Source organism: Schistocerca serialis, chromosome 1 (genome assembly GCF_023864345.2).
Source record: "Schistocerca serialis cubense isolate TAMUIC-IGC-003099 chromosome 1, iqSchSeri2.2, whole genome shotgun sequence".
In the NCBI taxonomy this organism is placed as follows: Eukaryota; Metazoa; Arthropoda; class Insecta; order Orthoptera; family Acrididae; genus Schistocerca; species Schistocerca serialis.
Window position 1 is genome coordinate 543,423,458 of NC_064638.1, and position 12,552 is coordinate 543,436,009.

The window sequence follows — 12,552 nt, forward strand, 5'->3', positions numbered from 1 at the left end:
AGGTTGGTACCTTTTCGGCATGCTTTTCATCAGATTTTCTGCGTGTTCTCTCGGTAACGATCCCCATATTGTCCTGATTTGATACGACATCATCCTAATGTACGACCAAACGTTTTCGATCGGATAAGCATCAGGAGACATTGCAGGCCAATCCATTGTGGACACCTCATTGTCTTGTTTCCATGCAGCAATGTTTCAAATCTTTCTTGAAGCACCCAGTTTGCCTCGATCGAACCAAACGCTAACGAAAGTCTATAGCAGTTCTTGTGGTCGTCGATGTTGTGTGTGACGTCAAAATGACGTCACGTTTCCAGTAAGTCTTGTGAGACGAGTGTCATCTATGCAGGTAAATAAAGGAGGCAGTTACCGTTGTATCACAAACATGAAGCCGACAGACGCCATCTCACATAGCCCAAAAAGTTAGGCTCACTGCTTTTACACCTCCGGTTTACCGCTGTGATACTAACCGTGGAGTCACTCTCACGTGCCCGTGCCCGCTTTCTACTATTGATAATATCTATTTATTGCATATTTCCATCCAATATTGGCATATGTGGTAATGTTCAGATGTTCTGGGGTAACTTAAAGAAAGAAGATATTCATTTCTGAAAAACATGGTGTAAGAATATGATGTGGTGATCACCAACGATTGTAGATATCTGTATAAGGCGCTAGACATTTTTACTACCGCTTCGCAATATATCAAACAGTGGAATAGAAAGTACAGTCTGGAGTATCAACAATATTGTGAAAAGAATAGTTTGCTAAGAAGACACATCGAGCAGCGGAGAGGCACGACGAAAAGAGCCTTCACAGCAGCTTTCGGCCGAACAGCTCCTCAGAAAAGAGGGAAAACACGAACACACATTCGTACAAACACATACACAAAACTCACGCACACGTGACAATTGTCTAAGTCTGCTGTAGCTAGAATCGGCGAATATTTTTAATATTCCATCCAGGACATCCCACTATTTCATACTGCCTAACGGCTTTTTGTCTATCCCACAAACCGTGACGTTTTACTTTTTTTTCTAGAGTTCTTCCTCTTCTTTCCTGTGTATTTCATTACCTTCCAAACCGCAAACGCTCCGACATCTGAGCCACACTGTTTGGACTTTCTCGTCTCCGCACAACACACAGCTACGTGCCCACGTCGATTGTCGGTTCATGGCCTAAATTCCTCTCGCCGATAATTGCTCATTGTTCACATTCCCTCCATTTTTTAAAAAAAGATTCTGGCTGGAACAGCTGGAGACAGCGATAATGTGTGTCTGAATTTTGTGTTTATGATTGTATGAATACACTATGTGATCAAAAGTATCCGGACATTCGGCTGAAAATTACTTACAAGTTCGTGGCGCCCTCCGTCGGTAATGATGGAATTCAATATGGTGTTCACCCACCCTTAGCCTTGATGACAGCTTCCACTCTCGCAGACATACTTTCAATTAGGTGCTGCAAGGCTTCTTGGGGAATGGCAGCCGATTCTTCACGGAGTGCTGTACTGAGGAGAGGTATCGATATCGGTCGGTGAGGCCTGGCAAGAAGTCGGCGTTCCAAAACAATCCAAAGGTGTTCAGTAGGATACAGGTCAGGACACTGTGCAGGCCAGTCCATTACAGTGATGTTATTGTCAGGTAACCACTCCGCCACGGGCCGTGCATTATAAACAGGTGCTCGATAGTGTTGAAAGATGCAGTCGCCATCCCCGAATTGCTCTTCAACAGTGGAAAGCAACAATATGCTTACAACATCAGTATAGGCCTGTGCTGTGATAGTGCCACGCAGAACAACAAGGAGTGCAAGCCCCCTCAATGAAAAACACGACCACACCATAACACTACCGTCTCCAAATTCTACTGTTGGCACTACACACGCTGGCAGATGACCTTCACCGGGCATTCGCCGTATCCACGCCCTGCCATCGGATCTCCACATTGTGTACTGTCATTCGTCACTCCACACAACGTTTTTCCACTGTTCATTACGCTCCTTACACCAAGCAAGACGCGATGTGTGGCTTATGAGCAGCTGCTCGATCATGAAATCCAAGTTTTCTCACCTCCCGTGTAACTGTTATAGTACTTGCAGCTGATCCTGATGCGTTTGGAATTCCTGTGTGATGGTTTGGATAGATGTCTGCCTATGACACATTACGACCCTCTTCAAGTGTCGGCGGTCTCTGTCAGTCAACAGACGAGGTCGGCCTGTACGCTTTTGTGCTGTACGTGTTCCTTCACGTTTCCACTTCACTATCACATCGGAAACAGAGGACGTAGGGATTTTTAGGAGTGTGGAAATCTCGCGTACAGACTTATGACATAAGTGACACCCGATCACCTGACAACGTTCCGAGAAGCGCCCATTCTCCTCTCTCACGACGTCTAATGACTACTGAGGTCGCTGATATGGAGTACCTGGCAGTACGTGGCAGCACAATGCATGTAATATGTAGAATTTATGTTTTTGGGGGTGTTCAAAAAAATGGTTCAAATGGCTCTGAACACTATGGGACTTAACATCTATGGTCATCAGTCCCCTAGAACTTACAAGGGAACCTCCCCATCGCACCCCCCTCAGATTTAGGTATAAGTTGGCACAGTGGATAGGCCTTGATAAACTGAACACAGATCAACTGAGAAAACAGGAAGAAGTTGTGTGGAACTGTGAAAAAATAAGCAAAATATACAAACTGAGTAGTCCACGGGTCGTATAGGCAACATCATGGTCAAAGTGAACTCAGGAGTGTCGTGGTCCCGTGGTAGCGTGAGCAGCTGCTGAGCGAGAGGTCCTTGGTTCAAGTCATCTCTCGAGTGAAAATTTTATTTTCTTTATTTTTGCATAGTTATTATCTGTCCGTTCGTTCATTGACGTCTTTGTTCACTGTAATAAATTTAGTGTCTGTGTTTTGCATCGCAAAACCGTGCGATTAGTAGACGAAAGGACGTGCGTCTCCAATGGGAACCGAAAACATTTGATGGCAAGGTCATAGGTCAACCGATTCCTCCACAGGAAAACGTATCTGATATATTCTATACGACACTGGTGACAGCATGTGCGTCACATGACAGGAATATGTTATCGACCCACCTAACTTGTACACTTGGCGAAGGGGTAAAAAAATTCTTCTACCTTGCCCGACTTAGGTTTTCTTGTGGATATGATAATCATTCCCAAAAAAGTGATGAAAACATAAGAGTTTTTCACATAAACTGAAAATAAAAAATTAAACTTTTCACTCGATGGAAGATTCGAACCAAGGACCTTTCGTTCAGCAGCTTCTCACGTTACCACGAGACCACGGCGCTCCTGCGTACCCAGTGTCCTTGACGTTGCATATCTTCCCATGAACTACTCAGTTTGTATATTTTGCTTATTTTTTCACAGTTCCACACAACTTCTTCCTGTTTTCTCGATTGATCTGTTTTCAGTTTTTCAAGGCCTATCCGCTGTGCCAACTTACAACTAAATCTGAGGGGGGTGCGATGGGGAGGTTCCCTTGTTAGAACTATTTAAACCTAACTAACCTAAGGACATCACACAACACCCAGTCATCACGAGGCAGATAAAACCCCTGACCCCGCCGGGAATCGAACCCGGGAACCCGGACGTGGGAAGCGAGAACGCTACCGCACGGCCACGAGCTGCGGACTTTTGGGTGTGTCCGGATGCTTTTGATTACATAGTTTATGTGTGTGTGTGTTTGCGCGTATGTGTGTGCATGAGAGTTGTTTCCTTTCTGAAGAAGAATTTGGCCGAAAACTTATGCGAACCCTCTTTTTGTCGTGCCTGCCAGCTGATTGTCGTGTGAGTATCAGTCTGTCACAGTATAGTCATTTCCTCATTAAGTTTATTGTTAAGTAATCCTCTACACTTCAACAGGAAGATGATGTGCATAATTACAATACCAGAAGAAAAAAGTGCCATGCATTACGCCACATTAATGTTGTCTGTAGGACAAACAGGGGCAGACAATACTGCACCCAAAAATTGTGATCACTTACGCAATGATTAGGGTTGCTATATCTAGCTGGGACCTCGTCAGAACACTCTGAAATGAGAGTGTAGACATGAAGTAAAAGATTTATTTCATACAATTGTATTTAGAGCACAATTATGTGGGTCTTGAGGCAGAAGTAGTTAGCACACCATATTTTTCGGAAAAATTGACCTTTTTCAGAAAATCTTTATCCCATTTTAGGTATTTGCAAAACTCCCGTCAGCTTTTATTTAAACTGGCACTGTAAGACTGATTCCACAGCCCCAGGCACCAGTCGATTTCTTTCGTCAGTCCACTGGGCCGACATCAGCAAAGATACTCTTTCCAAAGTGGCGTTGTCTGCGGGAATAGAAAACTAATACTCTCATAGTTTTAGCAGTTGGCATTTGCGTGCAGGAATTTCAGTTTCCTTAGGAAAGTAAATCCACCTTTTTTCCACTTCCGTTCTTCCAAGTGTTCCTATAAAGCTATTCAGATTTATGTATTCCTGAAAACAACTATCGCCTGAAATCTTCACACCATTTTTAGTCAGGTATATAACATCATTTTCTATCATCACTCAGTCTGAGGTTTCAGATAGCGTTATCCAATCAAATGCTTGATATTTATTAAAAACAGATGGCGTTAGTTTAGTACTTGAGCCAAGCTCGTAACATTATTTTGCAATACCGGGAAAAATTGGGGTCTTGTCGGGATTTCGGGACAAGAAAGTCCATAACGGTGACGATCTCGATATATCGGGATAGATGGCAACCATACCAGTGATAAAATACCTGAAAGACAGCAGAGTAAAATCTGAAGCTAAATTGAAAACGTTTCTCTTAGACAACTCCTCCAATTCCGCAGAAGACTAGCTAGTATTGTAATGTGTAATAGGTGTTGGGTAGGAATTACTAACGTCTGCCTGTCTTTAACCGAAAAACAAAAGAAAGCTAATGGATGATCAACATGAAAACATGTTAATAAAAAACGACGTTAATACAAAATTATTCGTTTCACATCGTTACGATTTATCCTGCAAATGATACGTGGATCGTGAAACTAACTAACTATTGGTCCAACACAAAGCTTTCTGTAGGCTTACATACTTTGAAAGCCTCAAAACGAATTCAAAATTCAAACTGATGATCGAAGTAGATGCACATTCCTTTTGTGACATGTTTGATTATTCCTGAAAAAATGAGAGAGTTACCGGTGAGAAAAACGAATATTCCGAGAAAAGAAGCAAACAGACTATTGTTGGAAATGGAAATATCCATTTTACGGAGTCTAAGCGGTTGAGACCATTCCCTCAATGACATTTACAGCATTGTACTATGCTGGAACATTTTTTTACCCTGAAAATTGCTATTATCGGCCACACATTGAACGACGGATCATAGGGAAGATTTCAAAGTGACTTGAGCGGTTATAGAATACAGGTTCCGCTTAACCTATAATTTAACTGCAAATGCGGAAAGAAAGGACAAGAGTTGCAGATCCAGAAGACAAATAGGATCTCAGCAAATTTTTTAGTGTGGGCACCCACAGCTACAGACGGTATTTGAGAGTGGGAATACGTTTAAACCACAGAGAGACTAATGCGCTCACAATGTAATAAACAACAACTCTTGTTCTGCATGGAGGTATACCTCTAAACAGTTCTGTTTCTTCGAGATTTCAATAATCTTTCGCTTTCTTAAAGTGCGTAAAATGGATAAAAGCCTTCCTTGTTTCTTCATTGTATGCATTATGGGCTAGCAAAGAACACGTAGGTAAGTTTTTTGCAAACTTGAACGTTGAAAATGTTGTGCATACGAGTTGAAATCTGAAAATGTAACTAACATCAAACAGCATCAGTAAGTAAACAAGCATTGGTTTCGGAGTTCCAGCTTCAATTGCTGTTGATACAAATGCAACACAGTTGGAATTAATTGGATTACGAAAGCGTTCTTTTCACATCGCGTCTGTCTCTTCTTGGTTGTTCTAAATATATCAACAAAAAAACAAGTTACATTTACGAGGCCAAATGTGTCGTATTAATAGAGCGCATATACATTAAGAACATTAAAAAATCCGAAACTGACTTCCTGATACTGTGTTATTCTTGTCAGCACTGTAATTCTTAGTATTTAAAACAGCTTTTTTGTGCACACGACAGAAATAACGAACAATGATCAATCCTAAATATTAGTCTGGAAATGTTTTTCGCTATTTAAGATGCGACAGGCCAGCCCACTCTGACTTCAAAACAACGTAAAGCGTAATTCTCTCAGAGGTAAGAAAAGAAGGGAGATGTCATTCCGTCACAAACTTGAAGCGATCTCCACCATCTTAGATAGCCCACAACGTTAGGTTCACCGCACCCATACCTCCTTGGTTCACCGCGGTGACACATCCCCGTGACGTCACTCTGAAGTGTCTGTGCCCAGTTTCTACCGTGCTGGGTACTTTGATTTTGCAGAGACATAGTACAAACATGAGAGCTTGCTTTGTTTTCGGTTGTGCTAATCCATACGATCGCAATCTGAAGTTTAATGGAATCACATTTCGTTCATAAGTGAAGCTGTTCAAGCAATATTTTCTTTTGTATACACGAATTACAATTGCACTGTTTACTTTTATTGTAGTGGTTTTATTTCTGTCATTTAACTTTAGATTGGCCTTACCTTACTTAGTGTCCGTTCTTTCCCTTATTTCATTGCCTTGCAAATCGCAAACACTCCAACATCCGAGGCACACTGTATCAACCGTCTCATCCCAGCACAATACACAGCTACATAGCCGCTCTGATTGTTGGGGCAGCATCTCTTGCCTTAATTCCACTCACCGATAATTATTCATTGTTCACATTTCGTCTCTCTTTAAACCAGATTCTGACTAGAACAGTCGGAGACAGCGGTTAGGTGCCTGTGAGTTTTGTGTGTATGTGTGCTTTGCTTCCAGTCTGAAGAAGGCTTTGGCTCAAAACTTGCTTGAGCTCTCTTTTCGTCGTGTGCGCCCGCTGTTCGGCGTGTGAGTAGCAATCTGTCCGTTACACAGTATAGCTATTCCCCCATGAATTCTGTAGTAAATAACCCACTGCACTTTAGCTGGGCCGCGCGGGATTAGCCGAGCGGTTTATGGCGCTGCAGTCATGGACTGAGCGGCTGATCCCGGCGGAGGTTCGAGTCCTCCCTCGGGCATGGGTGTGTGTGTTTGCCTTTAGGATAACTTAGGTTAAGTAGTGTGTGAGCTTAGGGACTGATGACCTTAGCAGTTAAGTCCCATAAGATTTCACACACATTTAAACATTTGAACTTCAGCAGGAACAATGATTTACATAATTGCAATACCAGAAGAAAAATAACATTCATTACACGACATTAAGGCTATCTGTAGCAAAAAAGGCGTTCGCAATCCTGCAACAAAAAGTCTGATCATTTACCCATAGATATAAAATGCCTGACAGACAGCAAGGTAAAATTTGAAACGAAACTGAAAACGTTTCTCTTTGACATCTCCTTCTATCCCGCAGAATATCTATTACTGTGGTGTGTAGATGGTGATGGGTAGGAATTACTGATTAAAATGTCTGTCTTTAATTAAAAAAACGAAAAAACTAAATAAATGATCAGCATGGAGGGAAATTTAGAAAAAAAAGATGTCAGTATATAATGACTGGTTCAACATCATTACGATTTATGGTGCAGACGGACATGGAACATGAAACTAATTAGCTAACTAATGATGTATCAGAAAGCGTGGTATAAGTTTCTGTACTTTAAAAACCTCAGAATGAAATTCAAAAGTAAAACCAAGCACATGATCAAAGTAGACCTAAATTCCAACTGAGCTATGTTTAGTTACTGCTGAAAAACTGATAGAATTACTGACGAGAAATATTCCCAGACAAGAAACAAACAGGCTATTATTGGAAAGGTAGACCTACATCTTACACAGGATGGGCTATCACAACTAAAAAAATTGCTTACACACATGTCAATGGAAAATAACTATTTTACGGGGTCTTCAACATTTGAGACCATTCCCTCAATTACATTCCACTAGCTGGAAGTTGTTTAAAAAAATATACATTTTTTCTCTGTAAATTGCTATTATTGGTCACAAACTGAATGGAGCATCGTAAAAAAGATTTCAAAGCGAGAAAATGTGCAAACTACAGTGAGACTAATGCACTGAAAATCTAGTAAAACAAGAATTCTATTCTGCGTAGGCGTATACCCCTATGCACTTGTGTTTCTTTGACATTTCAATAATTATTCACTTTGTTGACATATCCAAGATGCTACAGCACGCCTTGCTTCTTTCCTCATTGCACACTTTTATGGGCTAAGAAAAGAATACGTAGGCAAGTTTTTTTTACACAAGTGAACTTTAAAAATGTTGTGCACACGAGCTGAAAATATGACAAACATTTGGCAAATAAGCGTTGGTTTCGAAATTACAGCTTCATTAGTTATCGATACAAATGTAGTAAAAGCGGAATAAAATGCATTACGAAAGCATCCTTTTCAAATCACATCCTTCTCGTCTTGCTTATTCGAAATATATGACCAAAAACATGGTACATTGACGGCGTCAAATGTGTCGTATTACTATAACAAATAATCATTCAAGAACAGAAAAACGTTCAAAATTGCCTTCCTTACACTATGTTATAAGTGTAGGCACTGTAAGTTTTAGTACGTAAGACAACTGTTGCGTGCACACGACAGAAATGATGAACAAAAAGCAATCGTAAACAATAGTGTACTAATGTTTTGGGCTGTTTAATACGGCGGCAGGCCCCACCCAGCACAAATCTATTCTGTCCTATTCCTTCTTTTTTTGCTTCCATGGTAATTCTGTAGTGCCATCTCCTCCTTTTTTTTACCTCCATGGTGTTACCTATCGAAAATCCTTCTCTTTGACGTCAGTTGCTTCCTCGACTGATCGTCAGTTATACGCTGCTATTAACCAGGTATTAAATCCCGTTGTCGTGGCTGACAACATTGCCCACAAGTATCTCACCATTCTGTAACATATTTCATACTGTTAATAAAAGGAAATTCCTCCTCTTGGACCACGACTGTATACTCGGCTGCCCATTTACCACTCATTCGCCGAATCCCGTCACTAGAATGTCACGTAAAAGGTAAGAAAAGAGCGCAATAGGTGACACTTACAAGCCTATGGAACCGCAAGGCACGTGATCCTTCGCAAAGAAATGATTCGGTCAGGCTGCACTTGCCTGGAGAAAATGAAATTATGATACAGGTCGGAACACGTGCCGCCTACCGGTTTAAACACTAACATCAGTGATTTTTTGCATCAACGACGGTTCCTTCTTATTCAGTTTTCTTTTTACTGACGTAATGGTGTCATGTCACTATGCCTTAGTTATCACAACGATACCACTGACAATGCTGAAACGTTTCTTCTGGACAGGTGACTGATGATGGATACTTCGTGCACTTCTACTCACCACCAGACCTGCCACCGCTGGAAAAGTACATCGTGTTCGTGCTGGACGTGAGCGGCTCCATGAGCGGTCACAAGATAGAGCAGCTGAGGCAAGCCATGGTCTCCATCCTTGATGAGCTGAGTCCAAGCGACAACTTCACGCTCATCGTATTCTCCTCTGGTTCGTGGGTAAGACTGAGACGCACTCATTTGTTTAAATCATTGTTGGTTCCAGCATGTTGCTCAGTAGATACAAGTGACCACATGTACTACACAAATCGCAATTTCATTCTGCTCTAAACTGAATTTACATTTGTTTTCTAAAGAACAGAAAATAGTTGGAAGGATTTCTCATTTCAAAGAAAAAGAGTTAGCATCGTAATTCAGACAAAGTTCAAGGAGAACATTCTTCAAAATCGGGTCTGCTTTGCTGCGGAGACGCAATCTCTGAGCTGGTAAGGCAAGTAGTAGTTGCTGTGTACGAGCACGTCGAGAGCATTACAGATATGCGCTACTGAGTCCGTTACAAATGCCGAGTAGATTGCATGAGTAACTGAGTCACTCAATCGTAGTAATGTCAAATAGACACTTCGCAACGTAATTAAAAGATAACTTGTGATTCTTCAGTTTCTCCCGGCGTATTTGATAATCAAAATATCCACGGGTGTACTGCCGGTCTACAGTGTCCAACGGGCACAATACTTCGGCGATCATACATGTCGCCATCATCAGGTGAACTGACAGACTGAGCTCCTGTGAACGTGCCGGCACGGAGATCCGTACGCTATGGCTGCTCAGGGGGAACTGGGTTCGGTCACGGCGAAGGCAGATTTAAATACCCTCCGCCCGCGGCGCACTCCCTCCGCCGTCCGCGCCCCGGTGGTTCCAACCTGTAAACGAGAGCAAAAATTTCGGTTCCGCTGCACTCCAGAGGAGTGCGGGCACTTTCAACGGGGATGCGAAAAAGAAAAAGGAAAGAAGATTGGGTTTAACGTCCCGGTGACATCGAGGTCATTAGAGACGGAGCAGAAACTCGGATTTATCCAAGAATGGGGAAGAAAGGCGGCCGTGCCCCGTGCATTTACCTGGAATGATGTAGGGAAATCACGGAAAACCTAAATCAGGATGGTGGGACGTGGGTTTGAACCGTCGTCCTCCCGAATGCGAGACCAGTGTGCTACCCACTGCGCCATCTCGCTCGGTCAGTAGGATTGCAGCCCCTTAATGTCCTTAGAGAAGCGTCGAAACGTCCGAGGTTGTAAGCAGTGTGTAAGGTTTTCAAGAACCTCCTGCTGTTGCTCATCGTACTACGAACTGTTGTTTTCAAGCCGGCCGGTGTCGCCGAGCGGTTCTAGGCGCTTCAGTCTGGAACCACGAGACATCAACTGTCGCGGGTTCGAATCCTGCCTCGGGCATGGATGCGTGTGATGTCCTTAGATTAGTTAGGTTTAAGTAGTTCTACGTCTAGGGGACTGATGACCTCAGATGTTAAGTCCCACAGCGCTCAGAGCCATTTGAACCAATTTTTGTAGTTTTCAAACGCGAAATGTGTGCGAATCAACGCCCCAGGCAAAGCGATGGTTTCATTGACGCTCTTAATGCCACCCTCTGATTCTGAGAGGATCTGTGTGAAATGTTTCCCTCGGCTGCCTGTACGAAAATCGCGTGTTCTCAACGCTGGCCGTCGCAGTTCTGATCTCCATCGCTGAGGCGTCAGTAAGGGGTGATATGCGGGTAAGGGGGCTGTGACGATCTTCTCTCCGCGGTGGTGTTAGCAATACGTGGTGAAATTTGGTGACTATGTAAAATATCAACCCGACTCGCAACTCGCATAAATTCCTGAGCTATCGCCTTTTTTCCCACTCGTCGTCAACTTGCTATCTGAAGCGTCGACGAGCCTGAGGGTGCGGTCGCAGGGCGCCACGCTTTTGCACCATTACAGACGACGCTTGCAGGCACCTTTGAGTCTCACTTCAGTGGGGGACAATTACGGGATTTCAAAAAGGTGGTCCTTTAATTTTATTGCGCACTGTAGTATGCCCAAATGGAAACCTAAAAATTAAATTAATGTGTCCAGCTTAAACCAGTTAACATTATTATATGAAAAGTCATTTCGTATTGTAGTTTACAGGTTTCCCCTAGCAATTTCAGGTATTGTCCAGAAATATTCCTAAGTATGTAGCTCATGAGAATAGTCCGCTAGTCGAAGATCTAGTCACACAAGGAGTAGAAATTAAAGAAACGCATACAGGGTTGTCAGAAATACTCTGAAAAGTTCGCAAAGCTTTGCAGGGGAGGGTGTGCTGAGAAATAATTCTGAAGAAAAATTCGATCTGTTGCGTTTCTTCAGAGTTATGTAACAGTGAAGTCAGCCCATGAGATCGTCGCTCGCGCAAATTAAAGCAGCCTGCCAGAGATGGTGTCGCCAACCGTGTTCTTCGTTCGGATTCTGCAAATCGAACAAACGTAGCTTTCGTTCACGTAGCTTAAATTTATCACTACGGAAAAAAGCACCTTTAACTGATAGTCAATGTTTCAGAAAGTAATAACTCACGGACTCACAGACGTTTGTGCATAACCGCGTTTTAACGCATGCAATTCTTTGAATTTTCACACGCATTTATGTATCGAATTTTTTTTCTTGGCGATTATTTCTCAGCACAACCTCCCCTGCAACATCCTTACAAGTTTTTCATACCGTTTCTGGCCGTCCTGTATGTGCTTCTTTAATTTCTACTCCTTGTGCGACTATATCTTCAACCCGGGCACTATTTTCATGAGCTACACGCTAAGAAATTTTTCTCGACAATACCCGAAACTGCGAGAGCAAACTTGTGAACTGCCATCCTGTATGTTCCATGAGACAAATTAATGGTTAAATTATGAAGCATAGTCTCCATATTGAGGGATATAGTTTACAAACAAAAAATAAAAATAGTAAGCCAAATAAAAAATATAACATAACTTATTACCTAAACTTCAGAAAATTACTTTAAATTTTTCTGTCACGACAAGCATCAAATTTTCTTCAGCAGAAAGAAGGAAACGCTATAAAACGGACAAACAATCATTAACGATGTGTTTGTATTTTAAGCAGTTTTACAACATACGGGAAAAGAGGTAAA

General features: G+C 42.3%; 1 protein-coding gene across 1 annotated transcript in view; it reads left to right on the top strand.

Moving 5' to 3' along the window:
• The window catches only part of LOC126412316 (inter-alpha-trypsin inhibitor heavy chain H4-like), a 190,428-nt gene that overhangs the window by 88,251 nt on the left and 89,625 nt on the right, over positions 1-12,552 (top strand). The window contains exon 7 of the mRNA XM_050081878.1: positions 9,413-9,616. Within this exon, the coding sequence (XP_049937835.1) occupies positions 9,413-9,616 (204 nt within the window). The remainder of the gene's footprint in view (positions 1-9,412; positions 9,617-12,552) is intronic.